The sequence below is a fragment of the Oncorhynchus mykiss genome, chromosome 15 (assembly GCF_013265735.2).
Source record: "Oncorhynchus mykiss isolate Arlee chromosome 15, USDA_OmykA_1.1, whole genome shotgun sequence".
Lineage (NCBI taxonomy): Eukaryota > Metazoa > Chordata > Actinopteri > Salmoniformes > Salmonidae > Oncorhynchus > Oncorhynchus mykiss.
Window position 1 is genome coordinate 65,788,070 of NC_048579.1, and position 21,313 is coordinate 65,809,382.

The following is a 21,313-nucleotide window of genomic DNA, read 5'->3' on the forward strand; positions in this document are numbered from 1 at the left end:
CCAACAGTAGCTGAATCTGCCAGGATCTGACCAGACCAAGATAGAAAGGAATCTATAAAAGTCCTCCTCTCATCTTCTCACCTCTCCTCCCTCCTCACCCCTCCTCCCTCCTTCTCAAATCTCCTCCCTCCTCACCACTCCTCTCCTCCCTCCTTCTCAAATCTCCTCCCTTCTCACCTCTACTCTCCTCCCTCTTTCTCACCTCTCCTCTCCTCCCCTCTTCGTTCCTGAGACACCTGTGGTCCATGTTGTCATGTTGTCTTGTGCTTCGTTATGTTTGTTCAGTATGTTCTGTATGTATAATCCATTCTGTTTTTCCTTCCAGAAATAGAATCTCCAAATCCAAGTTCAGGTTAGTACATGTGATGTCATCACATCGCTTTCTCTTTCTTTCTCTCTTTCTCTCTTTCTTTCTCTCTTTCTCTCTTTCTTTCTCTCTTTCTCTCTTTCTTTCTCTCTTTCTCTCTTTCTTTCTCTCTTTCTCTCTTTCTCTCTCTTTCTTTCTTTCTTTCATCCCTTCTGGCTGCTGGATGGACCTGTGTGTGTGTGTGTGTGTGTGTGTATGTGTGTGTGCGTGCGTGTGTGCAGTACCAGTCAAAAGTTTGGACACACATACTCATTCAAGGGTTTTTCTTTATTTTTACTATTTTCTACATTGTAGAATAATAGTGAAGATATCAAAACTATGAAATAAGACACATGGAATCATGTAGTAACCAAAAAAGTGTTAAAAAATTAAAACAGATTTTATATTTGAGAAGCCTTGACAGCTTTGCACTCTCTTGGCATTCTCTCAACCAGCTTCATGAGGTAGTCACCTGGAATGCATTTCATTTAACAGGTGTGCCTTGTTCAAAGTTAATTAGTGGAATTTATTTCCTTCTTAATGTGCCAATCAGTTGTGTTGTGACAAGGTAGGGGTGGTACACAGAAGATAGCCCTATTTGGTAACAGACCAAATCCATATTATGGCAAGAACAGCTCAAATAAGCAAAGAGAAACGACAGCCCATCATTACTTTAAGACATGAAGGTCAGTCAATACGGAACATTTCAAGAACTTTGAAAGTTGCATCAAGTGCAGTCGCAAAAAACATTAAGCGCTATGATGAACCTGGCTCTAATAAGGACCGCCACAGGAAAGGAAGACCCAGTTACCAGCATCCCAAATAAATGCTTCACAGAGTTCAAGTAACAGACACATTTCAACATCAACTGTTCAGAGGAGACTGCGTGAATCAGGCCTTCATGTTCGAATTTCTGCAAAGAAACCACCACTAAAGGACACCAATAAGAAGAAGCGACCTGCTTGGGCCAAGAAACACGAGCAATGGACATTAGACTGGTGGAAATCTGTCCTTTGGTCTGATAAGTCCAATTTTGAGATTTTTGGTTCCAACCACCGTGTCTTTGTGAGACGGATGATCTCTGCATGTGTGGTTCCCACCATGAAGCATGGAGGAGGTGTGATGGTGTGGGGGTGCATTGCTGGTGACACTGTCAATGATGTATTTATAATTCAAGACACTTAACCAGCATGGCTACCACAACATTCTGCAGTGATACACCATCCTATCTGGTTTGCGCTTAGTGGGACTATAATTTTCAACAGGACAATGACTCAACACAACTCCAGGCTGTGTAAGGGCTATTTGACCAAGATGGAGTGCTGCATCAGATGACCTGACCTCCACAGTCACCCGACCTCAACCCAATTGAGATGGTTTGGGATGAGTTAGACCTCAGAGTGAAGGAAAAGCAGCCAACAAGTGCTCAGCATATGTGTGAACTCCTTCAAGACTGTTGGAAAAGCATTCCAGGTGAAGCTGGTTGAGAGAATGCCAAGAATGTGCAAAGCTGCCATCAAGGCAAAGGGTGGCTACTTTGAAGAATCTAAAATATATTTAGATTTGTTTAACACATTTTTTTGTGTCCCATGTGATGTGCACCTTGTTCCTTGTTCCTCGATCAATGTGTGCCATGACATGCCGAAACAGAATCATGTACCTGTAGTTTCCATGACAATCACAATCAGGGAAGGTTCCAGAATAAAGAAAAGCTGAAGTTCCGGAGCCAATAGAATGCGTGATAGAATTAATGACAATTCATTTATCTTCCAGGTGAGGTTCCTATTGGTCCCTTGCCAGACACTACTCAGATAGCCTGTTATTGTTTTCAGTGGGTGTGTCCCAAATGGCACCCTATTCCCTACATAGTGCACTACTTTTATGGGCCCTGGTCAAAAGTAGTGCCCTACATAGGGAATAGGGTACCATGTGGGATGTAGCCAGTGTTATTCTGTCCATTGCTGTTATGTTATCTATCTCTGGTGTAACATTAGTGCTCTACAGACTCTTATGAATCATGTCAGGAGACAGTGGGCTCTGAACCACCTGTTGGTCCTAGTTGAACCGCTGCCTAATGTCCCCTTCACATCTCCTCTCCTCTCTCCTCCTCATCCCTCCCCTGAGAGACTGACTCCCTGCTCTGTTTCAGGACACAGTCCAACGTTCTCCTGTTGGTCCTAGTTGAACCGCTGCCTAATGTCCCCTTCACATCTCCTCTCCTCTCTCCTCCTCTTCCCTCCTCTTCCTGTCCTCTCTACTCCTCATCCCTCCCCTGAGATACTGATACTCCCTGCTCTGTTTCAGGACACAGTCCAACGTTCTCCAGCCTGCTGCACTGCTGCATGTCATGATCATTGGTTCAGTTACTGAAACGGAGAAATTATTGCTCTTCTTCCTCTCCTCTTCATCTCTTCTTCCTCTCCTCTTCCTCTCCTCTTCCCTCCTCTTCCTCCCCTCTTCCCTTCCTCTCTTCTTCCTGTCCTCTTCCTCCTCTCTTCCTCTTTCTCCCCCCTCTCTCTTTCCCACTGTCTGTCTTTCTCCCCCTCTCTCTCTCTCTCTCTCTCTCTCTACAGTCGGTACTCGCGGCGGTGGAACCGTCTGTGTCGTCGTAAGTGTCGAGCGGGGGTCAAATCCAGCGTGTTCTATTGGCTGGTGATCTTCCTGGTCTTCCTCAACACTCTAACCATCGCTTCAGAGCACCATAAACAGGCTGACTGGCTCACAGAGGCCCAAGGTACTGACACGTCAATACCACCTTCAGAACATCATAAACAGGCTGACTGGCTCACAGAGGCCCAAGGTACTGACACATCAATACCACCTTCAGAACATCATAAACAGGCTGACTGGCTCACAGAGGCCCAAGGTACTGACACATCAATACCACCTTCAGAACATCATAAACAGGCTGACTGGCTCACAGAGGCCCAAGGTACTGACACATCAATACCAGCTTCAGAGCACCATAAACAGGCTGACTGGCTCACAGAGGCCCAAGGTACTGACACATCAATACCACCTTCAGAGCACCATAAACAGGCTGACTGGCTCACAGAGGCCCAAGGTACTGACACATCAATACCAGCTTCAGAACACCATAAACAGGCTGACTGGCTCACAGAGGACCAAGGTACTGACACATCAATACCAGCTTCAGAGCACCATAAACAGGCTGACTGGCTCACAGAGGCCCAAGGTACCGACACATCAATACCACCTTCAGAACACCATAAACAGGCTGACTGGCTCACAGAGGCCCAAGGTACTGACACATCAATACCAGCTTCAGAGCACCATAAACAGGCTGACTGGCTCACAGAGGCCCAAGGTACTGACACATCAATACCACCTTCAGAACATCATAAACAGGCTGACTGGCTCACAGAGGCCCAAGGTACTGACACATCAATACCAGCTTCAGAGCACCATAAACAGGCTAACTGGCTCACAGAGGCCCAAGGTACTGACACATCAATACCAGCTTCAGAACACCATAAACAGGCTGACTGGCTCACAGAGGCCCAAGGTACTGACACATCAATACCAGCTTCAGAACACCATAAACAGGCTGACTGGCTCACAGAGGCCCAAGGTACTGACACATCAATACCACCTTCAGAGCACCATAAACAGGCTGACTGGCTCACAGAGGCCCAAGGTACTGACATATCAATACCACCTTCAGAACATCATAAACAGGCTGACTGGCTCACAGAGGCCCAAGGTACTGACACATCAATACCAGCTTCAGAGCACCATAAACAGGCTGACTGGCTCACAGAGGCCCAAGGTACTGACACATCAATACCAGCTTCAGAGCACCATAAACAGGCTGACTGGCTCACAGAGGCCCAAGGTACTGACATATCAATACCACCTTCAGAACACCATAAACAGGCTGACTGGCTCACAGAGGCCCAAGGTACTGACACATCAATACCAGCTTCAGAACACCATAAACAGGCTGACTGGCTCACAGAGGCCCAAGGTACTGACACATCAACAGCAGCTCAAGTTCCAGTACATTTTATTTCATTATCTCAGCACCACAGTGTATTGTACATTATCATTATCATTATCATTATCATTATCATTATCATTAGCTGGTACATATAGTACTATAATACAGTCACTTATCTTAGAACAAGTCAATAACAGAAGTTTATTTCTCCTGACTGAGACACAAAGAGTTTGCTACCATTGGTACATCCTGGTTCCCCAAGGTACAGAGACAACAACACAGAATAGCATCTGTCACATCATGTAAATAAAATGTTCTTATTCACATACACGAGTGGAGGGAGCCGTGATGGTTCAGAGGTATGTTTGGATTACTTCTGAACTGGTGTTATTATCCTGCTAACAACACGGCTCACCAACTCACATTCTTCACAGATTTGTTGTTCAATTCTTTGTGTTGTCATTTCTCTTCTTCTCTCCTCAGAGTAGCCAAAATATCTTTAGTAAATAATCTCTGTTGTTTAGTCTTTCTCCTCCTCTCTCCTCAGAGTAGCCAAAATATCTTTATTAAATAATCTCTGTTATTTAGTCTTTCTCCTCCTCTCTCCTCAGAGTAGCCAAAATATCTTTATTAAATAATCTCTGTTATTTAGTCTTTCTCCTCCTCACTCCTCAGAGTAGCCAACATATCTTTATTAAATAATCTCTGTTATTTAGTCTTTCTCCTCCTCACTCCTCGAGGTGGCCAAAATATCTTTATTAAATAATCTCTGTTATTCAGTCTTTCTCCTCCTCACTCCTCAGAGTAGCCAAAATATCTTTATTAAATAATCTCTGTTATTTAGTCTTTCTCCTCCTCACTCCTCAGAGTAGCCAACATATCTTTATTAAATAATCTCTGTTATTTAGTCTTTCTCCTCCTCACTCCTCAGAGTAGCCAAAATATCTTTATTAAATAATCTCTGTTATTTAGTCTTTCTCCTCCTCACTCCTCAGAGTAGCCAAAATATCTTTATTAAATAATCTCTGTTATTTAGTCTTTCTCCTCCTCACTCCTCAGAGTAGCCAAAATATCTTTATTAAATAATCTCTGTTATTTAGTCTTTCTCATTTATTCCCTCCTTCTATTCACCTTTCTCCTTTATCCAATAAGCTGTTGGTTTCTACACCTCACTAATCCTAAAGTAATTTTATAGTGAAAATCTCACTTTTAAAAGTTAATATTCTGGGTCTCCTGAGTGGCGCAGCGGTCTAAAGCACCGTATCGCATTGCTAGAGGCGTTACTACAGACCCGGGTTAATTCCCGGGCTGTGCCATAACCGGCCGTGGCCGGGAGTCCCATTGGCCCAGCGTCGTCCGGGTTAGGGGAGGGTTTGGCCCAGCGTCGTCCGGGTTAGGGGAGGGTTTGGCCCAGCGTCGTCCGGGGTAGAGGAGGGTTTGGCCCAGCGTCGTCCGGGTTAGTGGAGGGTTTGGCCCAGCGTCGTCCGGGTTAGGGGAGGGTTTGGCCCAGCGTCGTCCGGGTTAGGGGAGGGTTTGGCCCAGCGTCGTCCGGGGTAGAGGAGGGTTTGGCCCAGCGTCGTCCGGGGTAGAGGAGGGTTTGGCCCAGCGTCGTCCGGGGGAGAGGAGGGTTTGGCCCAGCGTTGTCCGGGTTAGGGGAGGGTTTGGCCCAGCGTCGTCCAGGTTAGGGGAGGGTTTGGCCCAGCGTCGTCCGGGTTAGGGGAGGGTTTGGCCCAGCGTCGTCCAGGTTAGGGGAGGGTTTGGCCCAGCGTCGTCCGGGTTAGGGGAGGGTTTGGCCCAGCGTCGTCCAGGTTAGGGGAGGGTTTGGCCCAGCGTCGTCCGGGTTAGGGGAGGGTTTGGCCCAGCGTCGTCCGGGTTAGAGGAGGGTTTGGCCCAGCGTCGTCCGGGTTAGGGGAGGGTTTGGCCCAGCGTTGTCCGGGTTAGGGGAGGGTTTGGCCCAGCGTCGTCCGGGTTAGGGGAGGGTTTGGCCCAGCGTCGTCCGGGTTAGAGGAGGGTTTGGCCCAGCGTCGTCCGGGTTAGAGGAGGGTTTGGCCCAGCGTCGTCCTGGTTAGAAAAGCTGCTTCATAACTTATTTCACTCAATTCTAGGTCATATTTCATATAAATCTGTAAATACTGGACAGTTACTTTAAGTTATATGCCCTCACCACCCTCTCTCCCTCTCTCTCTCTCTCTCCCTCTCTCTCTCTCCCTCTCTTTCTCTCTCTCTCTCTCTCTCTCTCTCTCTCTCTCTCTCTCTCTCTCTCTCTCTCACCACCCTCTCTCCCTCTCTCTCTCTCACCCCTTGCTTTCTCGCTCTCTCTCTCTCTCTCTCTCTCTCTCTCGCTCTCTCTCTCTCTCTCTCCCTCTCTTTCTCTCTCTCTCTCTCTCTCTGTCTCTATCACCACCCTCTCTCCCTCTCTCTCTCTCACCCCTTGCTTTCTCTCTCTCTCCCTCTCTCTCTCTCTCTTTCTCTCACCCCTTGCTTTCTCGCTCTCTCTCTCTCCCACTCTCTCTCTCTCTCTCTCTCTCTCTCGCTCTCTCTCTCTCTCTCTCCCTCTCTTTCTCTCTCCCCTCTCTCTCTCTCTCTCTCTCTCTCTCTCTCTCTCCCCAGACATAGCCAACAAGGTCCTGCTGGCATTGTTTACAGGGGAGATGCTGTTAAAGATGTACAGCCTGGGTCTACAGGCCTACTTCGTGTCTCTGTTCAACCGCTTTGACAGCTTCGTGGTGTGTGGAGGCATCCTGGAGACCATTCTGGTGGAGACCAAGATCATGTCCCCGCTAGGCATCTCTGTGCTGCGCTGCGTACGCCTTCTACGTATCTTCAAAATCACAAGGTACAGTACCACATAACACAGTCACTAGGCATCTCTGTTCTACGTACGCCTTCTACGTATCTTCAAAATCACAAGGTATAGTACCACATAACACAGTCACTACTACATTAAAACTAAATAAAAGACTGTGTCCCATTTTGTGGGGTAAATAAAGCTGGAGGACAGTTCCTATCTGTATGGATGAGTCCCCAATGACACCCTATTCCCTATATAGTGGACTACTTTTAACCAGAGCCCTATTCCCTATATAGTGGACTACTGTTAACCAGAGCCCTATTCCCTATATAGTGGACTACTGTTAACTACTGTTAACCAGAGCCCTATTCCCTATATAGTGGACTACTGTTAACCAGAGCCCTATTCCCTATATAGTGGACTACTGTTAACCAGAGCCTTATTCCCTACATAGTGGACTTCTGTTAACCAGAGCCCTATTCCCTACATAGTTGACTACTGTTGATCTGCTGTGGCTTTGTGACCAGGGCAGCGTAAAAGGACCTTCCATCTAGCAACAGTCGACATGTTAATCATTACTAACACGTAGAGTTTCCATCAGTCACCATCCAAGGGTACTTGTCCTCTCTCTGTCACACTGTCCATGTTACAACACCGTATCCGGGAGGGGAGGGAAGCCATTTCTAGTTGAGCGGATCCATTTAATTTCACCGTTAATGCGTTTTGAATTGTGGGTAATGAAGTGTGCTGGTGGGGTTCACTAAATTCCAATAATATAGTAATGTAGCTTTCAGCCTGTTCTACTGAGGCTATACAGTTCATTGGTGCTGCTGGTAGGGTTCACTATATTCCAATAATATAGTAATGTAGCTTTCAGCTAGTTCTACTGAGGCTATACAGTTCATTGGTGCTGCTGGTAGGGTTCACTATATTCCAATAATATAGTAATGTAGCTTTCAGCTAGTTCTACTGAGGCTATACAGTTCATTGGTGCTGCTGGTAGGGTTCACTATATTCCAATAATATAGTAATGTAGCTTTCAGCTAGTTCTACTGAGGCTATACAGTTCATTGGTGCTGCTGGTAGGGTTCACTATATTCCAATAATATAGTAATGTAGCTTTCAGCCTGTTCTACTGAGGCTATACAGTTCATTGGTGCTGCTGGTAGGGTTCACTATATTCCAATAATATAGTAATGTAGCTTTCAGCTAGTTCTACTGAGGCTATACAGTTCATTGGTGCTGCTGGTAGGGTTCACTATATTCCAATAATATAGTAATGTAGCTTTCAGCCTGTTCTACTGAGGCTATACAGTTCATTGGTGCTGCTGGTAGGGTTCACTATATTCCAATAATATAGTAATGTAGCTTTCAGCCTGTTCTACTGAGGCTATACAGTTCATTGGTGCTGCTGGTAGGGTTCACTATATTCCAATAATATAGTAATGTAGCTTTCAGCCTGTTCTACTGAGGCTATACAGTTCATTGGTGCTGCTGGTAGGGTTCACTAAATTCCAATAATATAGTAATGTAGCTTTCAGCCTGTTCTACTGAGGCTATACAGTTCATTGGTGCTGCTGGTAGGGTTCACTATATTCCAATAATATAGTAATGTAGCTTTCAGCCTGTTCTACTGAGGCTATACAGTTCATTGGTGCTGCTGGTAGGGTTCACTATATTCCAATAATATAGTAATGTAGCTTTCAGCCTGTTCTACTGAGGCTATACAGTTCATTGGTGCTGCTGGTAGGGTTCACTAAATTCCAATAATATAGTAATGTAGCTTTCAGCCTGTTCTACTGAGGCTATACAGTTCATTGGTGCTGCTGGCGGACTCCATCACACTATTACTCTCTCCGTTGCTGTGTCCCAAACGGTACCATATTTCCTATTTAGTTTTCTACTTTAGACCCGAGGTCAAAGGTCCTCTTTCTTCTTCACTTTAAAGCCACATGTACAACAGGTGCCTCTCTCCCTTCCTCCTGGCCACCACTACTAATCTCAGAGTTGAGTTTAACTCATCCTCCATGTTTACCTTTACCCCTGACCTCTGACCCCTATTCAGAGGACACAAGAGGAGGAGAGATTGGGTGAGAGAGGGTAGAGGACAGAGAGTTGAGTCAACAGTGGAGTAGAGAGGAGAAAGTGGTAGAAAAAGGGGAGAGGAGGGGGGAGAGGAGAGGAGGGGGGAGAGGAGAGTAGAGGACGGGGGGAGGAAGATAGGAGGGGGGAGAGGAGAGGGGGGGAGAGGAGGGGAGGGGGAGGAAGATAGGAGGGGGGAGAGGAGGGGAGGGGGGGAGAGGAGAGGGGGGGAGGAGGAAGAGGAGAGGAGGGGGGAGAGGAGAGGAGAGGAAGGGGGAGAGGAGAGGAGGGGAGGGGGGAGATTAGAGGAGGGGGGGAGGAAGAGGAGGGGGGAGAGGAGAGGAGGTATTGGTATTTTATTAGGATCCCATTAACTGTTGTGAAAGCAGCAGCTTCTCTTCCTGGGCTCCACACAAAACATGAAATCATACAGAACATTAATAGACAAGAACAGCTCAAGGACAGAACTACATGAATTTACAAAAGGCCCACGTAGCCTACATATCGATACATACACACAAACTATCTAGATCAAACTATCTAGGTCAAACTATCTAGGTCAAACTATCTAGATCTAACTATCTAGGTCAAACTATCTAGATCAAACTATCTAGGTCAAACTATCTAGGTCAAACTATCTAGGTCAAACTATCTAGATCAAACTATCTAGGTCAAACTATCTAGATCAAACTATCTAGGTCAAACTATCTAGGTCAAACTATCTAGATCAAACTATCTAGGTCAAACTATCTAGATCAAACTATCTAGGTCAAACTATCTAGGTCAAACTATCTAGATCAAACTATCTAGGTCAAACTATCTAGGTCAAGCTATCTAGATCAAACTATCTAGGTCAAACTATCTAGGTCAAACTATCTAGGTCAAACTATCTAGATCAAACTATCTAGTTCTAACTATCTAGATCAAACTATCTAGGTCAAACTATCTAGATCAAACTATCTAGGTCAAACTATCTAGGTCAAACTATCTAGGTCAAACTATCTAGGTCAAACTATCTAGATCAAACTATCTAGGTCAAACTATCTAGGTCAAACTATCTAGATCAAACTATCTAGGTCTAACTATCTAGATCAAACTATCTAGATCAAACTATCTAGGTCTAACTATCTAGATCAAACTATCTAGGTCTATTAGGGGAGAGGCGTTGTGCCGTGAGGTGTTGATTTATCTGGGTTTTTTAAACCAGGTTTGCTGCTCATTTGAGCAATATGAGATGGAAGGAAGTTCCACGCAATAACATCTCTTCATACTGTAACTGTATACTTTCTTGAATTTTGTTCTGGATTTGGAGACGATGAAAAGACCCCTGGTGGCTTGTCTGGTGGGGTAAGTTTGTGTGTCAGAGCTGTGTGTAAGGTGACCTTGCAAACTATTTGGTATTGTCAACACATGACTGTTTCTTCTAAAAAGAAGAAGTGATGCAGTCAGTCTGTCCTCAGACTCTTAGACAAGAGAGACTGACATGCATAGTATTTATATCAGCCCTCTGATTACAATGAAAAGCAAGACATGCGGCTCTGTTCTGGACCAGATGCAGATTAACTAGGTCTATCCTAGCAGCACTGGACCACATGACTGGACAATAATTCAGATCAGATAAAACTAGAGCCTTCAGGACTGGCTCTGTGGAGTGTGGTGTCAAAACAGCAGAACATATATTTATTACAGACCTCTCCCTTTATTACAGACCTCTCCCTTTATTACAGACCTCTCCCTTTATTACAGACCTCTCCCTTTATTACAGACCTCTCCCCTTCTTTACAACCATTGAATCTATATGTTTTGACCATGACAGTTTACAATCTAAGGTGACGCCAAGTAATTTAGTCTCCTCGACTTGTTCAACAGCCACACCATTCATTACCAGATTCAGCTGAGGTCTAGAACTGAAGGAATGATTTGTACCAAATACAATGTTCTTAGTTTTAGAGATGTTCAGGACCAGTTTATTACTGGCCACCCATTCCAAAACTGACTGAAACTCCTTGTTCAGGGTTTCAGTGACTTCATTAGCTGCGGTTGATTTGTTCTATAGCTAGAGGACTCCAGGAGTGATTAATATAATGTTGTATAATGTTGTGGTCTAGTACTGACTTCCTGCTAGCTGGGTCCATCTACTTTCAGTTCTGCCTGTCTTCCTGCTAGCTGGGTCCATCTACTTTCAGTTCTGCCTGTCTTCCTGCTAGCTTGGTCCATCTACTTTCAGTTCTGCCTGTCTTCCTGCTAGCTTGGTCCATCTACTTTCAGTTCTGCCTGTCTTCCTGCTAGCTTGGTCCATCTACTTTCAGATCTGCCTGTCTTCCTGCTAGCTTGGTCCATTTACTTTCAGTTCTGCCTGTCTTCCTGCTAGCTTGGTCCATCTACTTTCAGTTCTGCCTGTCTTCCCAGTAGCCTACATGTTGTGTGAACTGCTCATCATTTGCAGATAGTTGTTGACCTCCTCTTTACTGGAGGCTGTTCTCCTACTAATCTCACTGTAACCCCCCTCCAGGTCTCTATTCTCCTACGAATCTCACTGTAACCTCCCTCCAGGTCTCTGTTCTCCTACTAATCTCACTGTAACCCCCCTCCAGGTCTCTATTCTCCTACGAATCTCACTGTAACCTCCCTCCAGGTCTCTGTTCTCCTACTAATCTCACTGTAACCCCCCTCCAGGTCTCTGTTCTCCTACTAATCTCACTGCACCCCCCCCCCCCTCCAGGTCTCTGATCACTACTTTGTTTCCTTTTCTGTCTCCCTTTCCTCCAACCCAAGCCCCTCAGCTCCTACCCAGATGGCCATGCGTCGTCGCAATCTTCTCTCTCTCTCCCACTACTATCTCCTCTTCTATCCTATCATCTCTCCCTTCTGCTAAATGCTTCTCCCTCATTGTCTCCTGATTCTGCCTCTTCAATCCTACTCTCCTCCCTTTCTGCATCCTATGACTCACACTGTCCCCTTACCTCCCGGCCGGCTCGGCCCTCCCCTCCTGCTTCGTGGCTCAGTGACTCATTGCGAGTTTACAGAGCAGGGCTGCGGGAAGCTGAGAGAAAATGGAGGAAAACTAAACTTCTGGAGGACCTATCATCCTTTCCCTCCCTCCTCTCTACCTTCTCTTCCTCTGTATCTGCTGCTTAAGCCACTTTCTACCACTCTGAATGTCATGTGTCTGCCTCTGACCCTAGGAAACTCTTTTCCACCTTGTCCTCCCTCCTTAATCCTCCACCCTCTCCCTCCTCCCTCTCTGCGGAAAAAGGTTGACGACATCTGCTACTCATTCACTCAGCCTATTGAGTACACTGGTCTCACTCACACAGAACTACCCTACGCCTTGACCTCTTTCTCCCCTCTCTATCCAGATGACTTCCTGTTGTCTGGCCGCTCCGACAACCTGGCCGCTCGATCCCATCCCCTTCTCCGTTCTCCAGACCATCTCTGGAGACTTTCTCCCATTCCTCACTTCCCTCGTCAACTCATCCCTGACAACTGGCTACGTCTCCTCTGACTTCAAAATGGCCCGAGTTGCTTCCCTCCTCAAGAAACTTGACTCATCTGACGTCAAAAACTATAGATCTGTATCCCTTCTTTCTTTTCTTTCCAAACTACTTCAGCGTTCTGTCTTTGATCAATGTCCTCGTTATCTTTCTCAGAACTATCTTCTTGACCCTAACCAGTCAGGCTTCAAGACAGGTCCCTCAACCGAGACTATTCTCCTCTGTGTCACGGAGTTGACTCTCTCTCTTCTAAGGATGGTTCTCATCCTTCTAGATCTATCCTCTGTTTTCGACACTGTGAACCATCAGATCCTCCTCTCCACCCTCTCAGGGCTGGTTGTCTCAGGCTCTGTACACTCTGCGTCCTGTCTGGCAGGCCGCTCCTACCAGGCGACGTGGAGAGGATCTGTGTCTGCACCACGTACTCTCACTACTGGTGTCCCCCAGGGCTCAGTTCTAGATCCTCTTCTCTCTCTACACCAAGTCCCTCGGCTCCGTCCTATCCTCACATGATCTCCCCTATCATTGCTATGCAGATGACATTCAACAACTGTTCTCCTTCCTGCCTTCTGACACCCAGGTGGCAACACACATCTCTGGTTGCCTGGCTGATTCCTCAACTGGGATGTCAGCCCACCACCTAAAGCTCAACCTCTGCTGCTCTTCCTCCCGTGGATGACCTGCCCGCTCAAAGACCTCTCCATCACGGTTGACAACTCCACAGTGTTACCCTCCCAGAGTGCAAAGAACCTTGGCGTGACCCTGGACAACACCCTGTTGTTATCAGTAAACATCAAAGCAGTGACCTGTTCCTGCAGGTTCATTCTCTACAACATCAGTAGAGTACGACTCTATCTCACACAGGAAGCGGCGCAGGTCCTAATCCAGGCACTTGTCATCTCCTGTCTGGACTACTGCAACTCTCTGTTGGCTGGGCTCCCTGCTTGTGCCATCAAACCCCTGCAACTTATCCAGAACGCTGCAGCCCTCCTGGTTTTCAAACTTCAACCTGTTTACCTACGGAACAGCAAGAGGAACTGCCCCTCCCTACCTTCAGGCTCTGATCAAGCCCTACACTCCAACCCGAGCACTCCGTTCTGCCACCTCAGGTCTCTTGGTCCTCCCACCCCTACGGGAGGGCAGCTCCCTCTCAGCCCAGTCCAAGCTCTTCTCTGTCCTGGCACCCCAATGGTGGAACCAGCTTCCCCCTGAAGCTAGAACAGCAGAGTCCCTGCCCATCTTCTGAAATCATCTGAAACCTTACCTCTTCATACAGTATCTTAAATGATCCTCCTCCTCACCTCAAAAAAACGTAACCAGCACTTGCACTTGACCCCCCCCCCCCCCCCCAACTCTACTGATAGCTACGTTATTGAGAAAAAATGTACTTTATATGCCTGTGATATGTGGTTGTCTCCCCTCAGTATCCTTCCATCTAAGTTGTCAATATCAGGAGGTTTGTCATTATTGATTGATAACAATAATCTTTCCAGCTGTCGCACACTAACTTTACAAAATTCAAACATACAAATGTTTTTCTTTCATAATTGGTTTGTTTTTAATGGATTGAGTATGATGGCTCACTGTTCGTTGTTGACATTTTCTGCTTAAGTTTGCCCACTTTGCCAATGAACTAATCATTCAAATAATTGGCAACATCAAATGGTTTTGTGATTAATAAGCCATCTGATTCGATGAAAGATGGAGTTGAGTTTGTCTTTCTGCCCATAAAACTTTTTTTCCCCCATCATTCTTTAGATCATTGATCTTGGCTTCATAATACAGTTTCTTCTTTTTGTTGAGTTTAGTCACATCATTTCTCAATTTGCAGTAAGTCAGCCAGTCAGATGTGCAGACAGACATATTATCTCATTTCATCCATACAGTTTTTCAATTCCTCATCAATCCATGGAGTTCTAACTGTCAATTTAACAGGTACATGCTTATCAATAATCGGAAAGAAGCAATTTCACAAAGTGCAGCGTCTGGATGCTCCTTATTCATCACATCAGACCAACACATATTTTCACAAAGTGAAATCTCAGGCTCAGCCCCACCCTGTGTTGTGTCTTTACTATGGACTAAGTGATATATGACATGCTATTTTATCAAATCAATGGTCTCTTCTCATCACTGTCTGGTCTCTCCTCTTTAGTCACTCTCTGGTGTCTCCTCTCTCATCACTGTCTGGTCTCTCCTCTCTAGTCACTGTCTGGTCTCTCCTCTCTAGTCACTGTCTGGTCTCTTCTTTCTCATCACTGTCTGGTCTCTCCTCCATAGTCACTCTCTGGTGTCTCCTCTCTCATCACTGTCTGGTCTCTCCTCTCTAGTTACTGTCTGGTCTCTTCTCATCACTGTCTGGTCTCTCCTCTCTAGTCACTGTCTGGTCTCTCCTCTCTAGTCACTGTCTGGTCTCTCCTCTCTAGTCACTGTCTGGTCTCTTCTCTCTAGTCACTGTCTGGTCTCTCCTCTCTAGTCACTGTCTGGTCTCTCCTCTCTAGTCACCGTCTGGTCTCTCCTCTCTAGTCACTGTCTAGGTCTCTCCTCTCAGTCGAATACAGTACTACACCAACACTCAGTCTAATACAGTACTACACCAACACTCAGTCTAATACAGTACTACAACAGTACTACACCAATACTACACCAACACTCAGTCTAATACAGTACTACACCAGTACTACACCAACACTACACCAACACTCAGTCTAATACAGTACTACACCAGTACTACACCAACACTACACCAACACTCAGTCTAATACAGTACTACACCAGTACTAGACCAACACTACACCAACACTCAGTCTAATACAGTACTACACCAGTACTACACCAACACTACACCAACACTCAGTCTAATACAGTACTGTACCAGTACTACACCAACACTCAGTCTAATACAGTACTGTACCAGTACTACACCAACACTCAGTCTAATACAGTACTGTACCAGTACTAGACCAGTACTACACCAGTACTACACCAGTACTACACCAGTACTAGACCAACACTACACCAACACTCAGTCTAATACAGTACTGTACCAGTACTAGACCAGTACTACACCAGTACTACACCAGTACTACACCAGTACTAGACCAACACTACACCAACACTCAGTCTAATACAGTACTACACCAGTACTACACCAGTACTACACCAGTACTACACCAGTACTACACCAGTACTACACCAACACTCAGTCTAATACAGTACTACACCAGTACTAGACCAGTACTACACCAGTACTACACCAGTACTAGACCAGTACTACACCAACACTCAGTCTAATACAGTACTACACCAGTACTACACCGGTACTACACCAGTACTACACCAGTACTAGACCAGTACTACACCAACACTCAGTCTAATACAGTACTACACCAGTACTAGACCAGTACTACACCAGTACTACACCAGTACTAGACCAGTACTACACCAGCACTCAGTCTAATACAGTACTACACCAGTACTACACCAGTACTACACCAGTACTACACCAGTACTACACCAGTACTACACCAACACTAGTACACATGTTTTTACGTGGTCATGTTCACTCATTGAAGCGGAATGGAAGTTAGCTGATGCCTTGGTTCAGTGCTGCCTCAGGTCTCACAGGAAGTGCTCTGTCACTAGACACTTCTCGCCAGGTACGAGTGAAGCTACCGCGGACTATTTTGTCACAGGGGAAATAATAGCACTGGGCCTTTAATAACATGGCACAGGACAAAACGGTCTACAGACAGGACCACAATCCAGTGCTATAGCCCTTTCTCTCACCTGCTGCCTCCTGGGAACTGTAGTCAATGGTAGTAACTGTGACAGCTCTGTAGGTTGAGTGCCAGTGTGGTCATTGCCCTGTGGTGTCTTGGGTATTGTAGTTTGGATGCTGACTCCAACTCTGTTTCTATCTCTCTCTCCCCCTCTCTCTATCTCCCTCTCCCTCTCTCTCTATCTCCCTCTCTTTCTCCCCCTCTCTCTCCCTCCCTCTCTCTTTCTCTCTCTCCCTCTCTCTCCCTCTCTCCCTCCCTCTCTCTCTCTATCTCTCTCCCTCCCTCTCCCTCTCCTCTCTCTCTCTCTCTCTCTCTCTCTCTCCCTCTCTCTCCTCTCTCTCCCTCCCTCTCTCTCCTCTCTCTCTCTCTCCTCTCTCTCTCTCTCTCTCTCCCTTCCTCTCTCTCGTCTCTCTCTCTCCCTATCTCTCTCTCTCCCTTCCTCTCTCTCCTTTCTCTCTCTCCTCTCTCTCTCTCCCTTCCTCTCTCCTCTCTCTCTCTCTCCTCTCTCTCTCTCTCTCTCACTCATCTGTCTGTCTCTCTCTCCTCTCCTCTCTCTCTCTCTCACTTCCCCTCTCTCTCTCCCTTCCTCTCTCTCCCTCCATTCTCTCTTTCTCTCTCTCTCTCTCTACCTCCCTCTCTCTTCTCCTCTCTCTCTCTCTCTCTCTCCCTCCATTCTCTCTTTTTCTCAGGTATTGGAACTCTCTGAGTAACCTGGTGGCATCGCTGCTTAACTCTGTTCGCTCCATCGCCTCCCTGTTACTGCTACTCTTCCTCTTCATCATCATCTTCAGCCTGCTCGGCATGCAGCTCTTCGGAGGCAAGTTCAACTTCGACGAGACGCGCCGGTCAACCTTCGACAACTTCCCCCAGTCGCTGCTCACCGTCTTTCAGGTAGAGAGAGAAGGGAGAATGATTACTGTCTAGTCTAGTCTACTGTACTCTATTATAGTCTACTGTACTATATTCTACTGTAGTCTACTGTACTATATTCTACTGTAGTCTACTGTACTCTATTCTACTGTAGTCTACTGTACTATATTCTACTGTACTCTACTGTACTATATTCTACTGTACTCTACTGTACTATATTCTACTGTAGTCTACTATATTCTACTGTAGTCTACTGTACTATATTCTACTGTACTCTACTGTACCATATTCTACTGTACTCTACTATATTCTACTGTACTCTACTATATTCTACTGTAGTCTACTGTACTATATTCTACTGTACTCTACTGTACCATATTCTACTGTACTCTACTATATTCTACTGTACTCTACTATATTCTACTGTAGTCTACTGTACTATATTCTACTGTACTCTACTGTACCATATTCTACTGTACTCTACTATATTCTACTGTAGTCTACTGTACTATATTCTACTGTAGTCTACTGTACTATATTCTACTGTAGTCTACTATATTCTACTGTAGTCTACTGTACTATACTGTTCTATATTCTACTGTAGTCTACTGTACTATATTCTACTGTACTCTACTATATTCTACTGTAGTCTACTGTACTATATTCTACTGTACTCTACTATATTCTACTGTAGTCTACTGTACTATATTCTACTGTAGTCTACTGTACTATATTCTACTGTACTCTACTATATTCTACTGTAGTCTAATGTTCTATATTCTACTGTAGTCTACTGTACTATATTCTACTGTAGTCTACTGTACTATATTCTACTGTACTCTACTGTACTCTACTGTACTATATTCTACTGTAGTCTACTGTACTATATTCTACTGTACTCTACTGTACTCTACTGTACTATATTCTACTGTACTCTACTATATTCTACTGTAGTCTACTGTACTATATTCTACTGTAGTCTACTGTACTATATTCTACTGTAGTCTACTGTTCTATATTCTACTGTAGTCTACTGTACTATATTCTACTGTAGTCTACTGTACTATATTATACTGTAGTCTACTGTACTATATTCTACTGTACTCTACTATATTCTACTGTAGTCTACTGTACTATATTCTACTGTAGTCTACTGTACTATATTCTACTGTAGTCTACTGTTCTATATTCTACTGTAGTCTACTGTACTATATTCTACTGTAGTCTACTGTACTATATTCTACTGTAGTCTAATGTTCTATATTCTACTGTAGTCTGGGGCGGCAGGGTAGCCTAGTGGTTAGAGCGTTGGACTAGTAACCGGAAGGTTGCGAGTTCAAACCCCCGAGCTGACAAGGTACAAATCTGTCGTTCTGCCCCTGAACAGGCAGTTAACCCACTGTTCCCAGGCCGTCATTGAAAATAAGAATTTGTTCTTAACTGACTTGCCTGGTTAAATAAAGGTAAAATAAAAAAAATAAAAAAAATAGTCTACTGTACTATATTCTACTGTAGTCTACTGTACTATATTATACTGTAGTCTACTGTACTATATTCTACTGCACTCTACTATATTCTACTGTAGTCTACTGTACTATATTCTACTGTACTCTACTGTACTATATTCTACTGTACTCTACTGTACTATATTATACTGTACTCTAATGTACTATACTGTACTATATTCTACTGTACTCTACTGTACTCTACTGTACTATATTCTACTGTACTCTACTGTACTATATTCTACTGTACTCTACTGTATTGTACTCTATTATACTGTAGACTAGTCTACTCTGTTCTCAAGGTCCAGTCATTTGAGTATCTGTAACTTTCTTGTTGTCTATGGTGAATAGTTATTGTCTATGGTGAAGAGTTGTTGTCTATGGTGAATAGTTATTGTCTATGGTGAATAGTTGTTGTCTATAGTGAATAGTTATTGTCTATGGTGAAGAGTTGTTGTCTATGGTGAATAGTTATTGTCTATGGTGAATAGTTGTTGTCTATAGTGAAGAGTTGTTGTCTATGGTGAAGAGTTGTTGTCTATGGTGAAGAGTTGTTGTCTATAGTGAAGAGTTGTTGTCTATGGTGAAGAGTTGTTGTCTATGGTGAAGAGTTGTTGTCTATGGTGAATAGTTGTTGTCTATGGTGAATAGTTGTTGATGTTGTAGTTTTGCTCCTTCATCTGTTGTTCCTGTGTTCTCAGATCCTGACAGGTGAGGACTGGAACTCGGTGATGTATGACGGCATCATGGCCTACGGAGGGGCGTCCTTCCCAGGGATGCTAGTCTGTATCTACTTCATCATCCTGTTCATCTGTGGAAACTGTATCCTTGTAAAGAACAGGTCAGATGTGTGTAGGGCCTTTCACCCTGACAAAGGACATGATGCTTTTAATCCAGAACCATTAGCAGGATGATTGCTCGCCTGTCTACCCAGTTCATTGTCATACCACCGGTAAGGTATCTCAGATGTTTCCTCGATGACTAGGAGTAGCCTGGAATCCAAACCATATCGGGTGAAACAGAGTGATATTCAGTTTGGATTCCAGGCTACTCAAGTATCAGGGCTGATTGTTTGTTGTCCACTCAACTCATCACTCAGTCATGTCACCCAGGTGTGTTGTTCTACAATGTGAGAGGTCAGCTGACAATTGACACTTCGTTGTTTGCTCTCTGAAGCCGTACTCCACTTCCTTGACTCCACCTCCCTGACCAGATATCCTCCTGAATGTCTTCTTGGCCATCGCCGTGGACAACCTGGCTGATGCTGAGAGTCTGACGTCAGCACAGAAGGAGGAGGAGGAGGAGAAGGAGAGGAAGAAGCTGGCCAGGTAATTTGCATGGTGTGTGTGTGTGTGTGTGTGTGTGCGTGTGTGTGTGTGTGTGTGCGTGTGTGCGTGTGTGTGTGTGTGTGTGTGTGTGTGTGTGTGTGTGTGTGTGTGTGTGTGTGTGTGTGTGTGTGTGTGTGTGTGTGTACGTGCATCCACATCCATTCAAGTGTGTATGCCTGAGTGGTTTGGCTCCATTCTGACACAGAACGGCCAGTCCAGAGAAGCGCCATGTCAACGAAAAGCCCCCGATGATCGAGGTAGAAGAGAAGAAGGAGGAGAAGATTGAGCTGAAGTCCATCACCTCAGACGGAGAGACAACCAATGCCACCAAGGTATGTCTCAGACACACCTGTCCTCGTCAGATACACCTGTCCTCGTTAGACACACCTGTCCTCATTAGACACACCTGTCCTCGTTAGATACACCTGTCCTCGTTAGATACACGTTAGACACACCTGTCCTCATTAGACTTAGCTGTCCTCGTTAGATTCACCTGTCCTCATTAGATGCACCTATCCTCGTTAGATACACCTGTCCTCATTCGACACACCTGTCCTCGTTAGATACACCTGTCCTCGTTAGACACACCTGTCCTCGTTAGACACACCTGTCCGCATTAGACACACCTGTCCTCGTTAGACACACCTGTTCTCGTTAAATGCACCTGTCCTCATTAGACATACCTGTCCTCGTTAGACACACCTGTTCTCGTTAGATTGATCTGTCCTCGTTAGATACAGCTGTCCTCGTTAGATATACCTATCCTCATTAGACACACCTGTTCTCGTTAGATGCACCTGCCCTCGTTAGACACACCTGTCCTCGTTAGATATACCTATCCTCATTAGACACACCTGTCCTCGTTAGATATACCTATCCTCATTAGACACACCTGTCCTCGTTAGATACACCTGTCCTCGTTAGATACACCTGTCCTCGTTAGATACACCTGTCCTCGTTAGATACACCTGTCCTCGTTAGATATACCTGTCCTCCTGACTGGAGACACCAGTCCTCCAAGTTGTAATCTAATATTATCTAGTCAAGTCAATACATCACAGTACAGATTCAACAGCATAAAATATGTTTGGTTTAGTTAGTATCAGTCTAATTCTTCACCTGTGAAAACATGTCTACTCTCAACAGGTGGCATG

General features: G+C 45.2%; 1 protein-coding gene across 4 annotated transcripts in view; it reads left to right on the top strand.

Moving 5' to 3' along the window:
- The window catches only part of LOC110518394 (voltage-dependent L-type calcium channel subunit alpha-1C), a 561,342-nt gene that overhangs the window by 483,369 nt on the left and 56,660 nt on the right, over window positions 1-21,313 (top strand). For all 4 annotated transcript variants that reach the window (XM_036944962.1, XM_036944960.1, XM_036944959.1 and 1 more), the window contains exons 11-17: window positions 326-352; window positions 2,920-3,080; window positions 6,918-7,143; window positions 17,146-17,347; window positions 19,533-19,653; window positions 20,045-20,159; window positions 20,365-20,491. In XM_036944962.1, coding sequence (XP_036800857.1) covers window positions 326-352; window positions 2,920-3,080; window positions 6,918-7,143; window positions 17,146-17,347; window positions 19,533-19,653; window positions 20,045-20,159; window positions 20,365-20,491 — 979 coding nt within the window. The remainder of the gene's footprint in view (window positions 1-325; window positions 353-2,919; window positions 3,081-6,917; window positions 7,144-17,145; window positions 17,348-19,532; window positions 19,654-20,044; window positions 20,160-20,364; window positions 20,492-21,313) is intronic.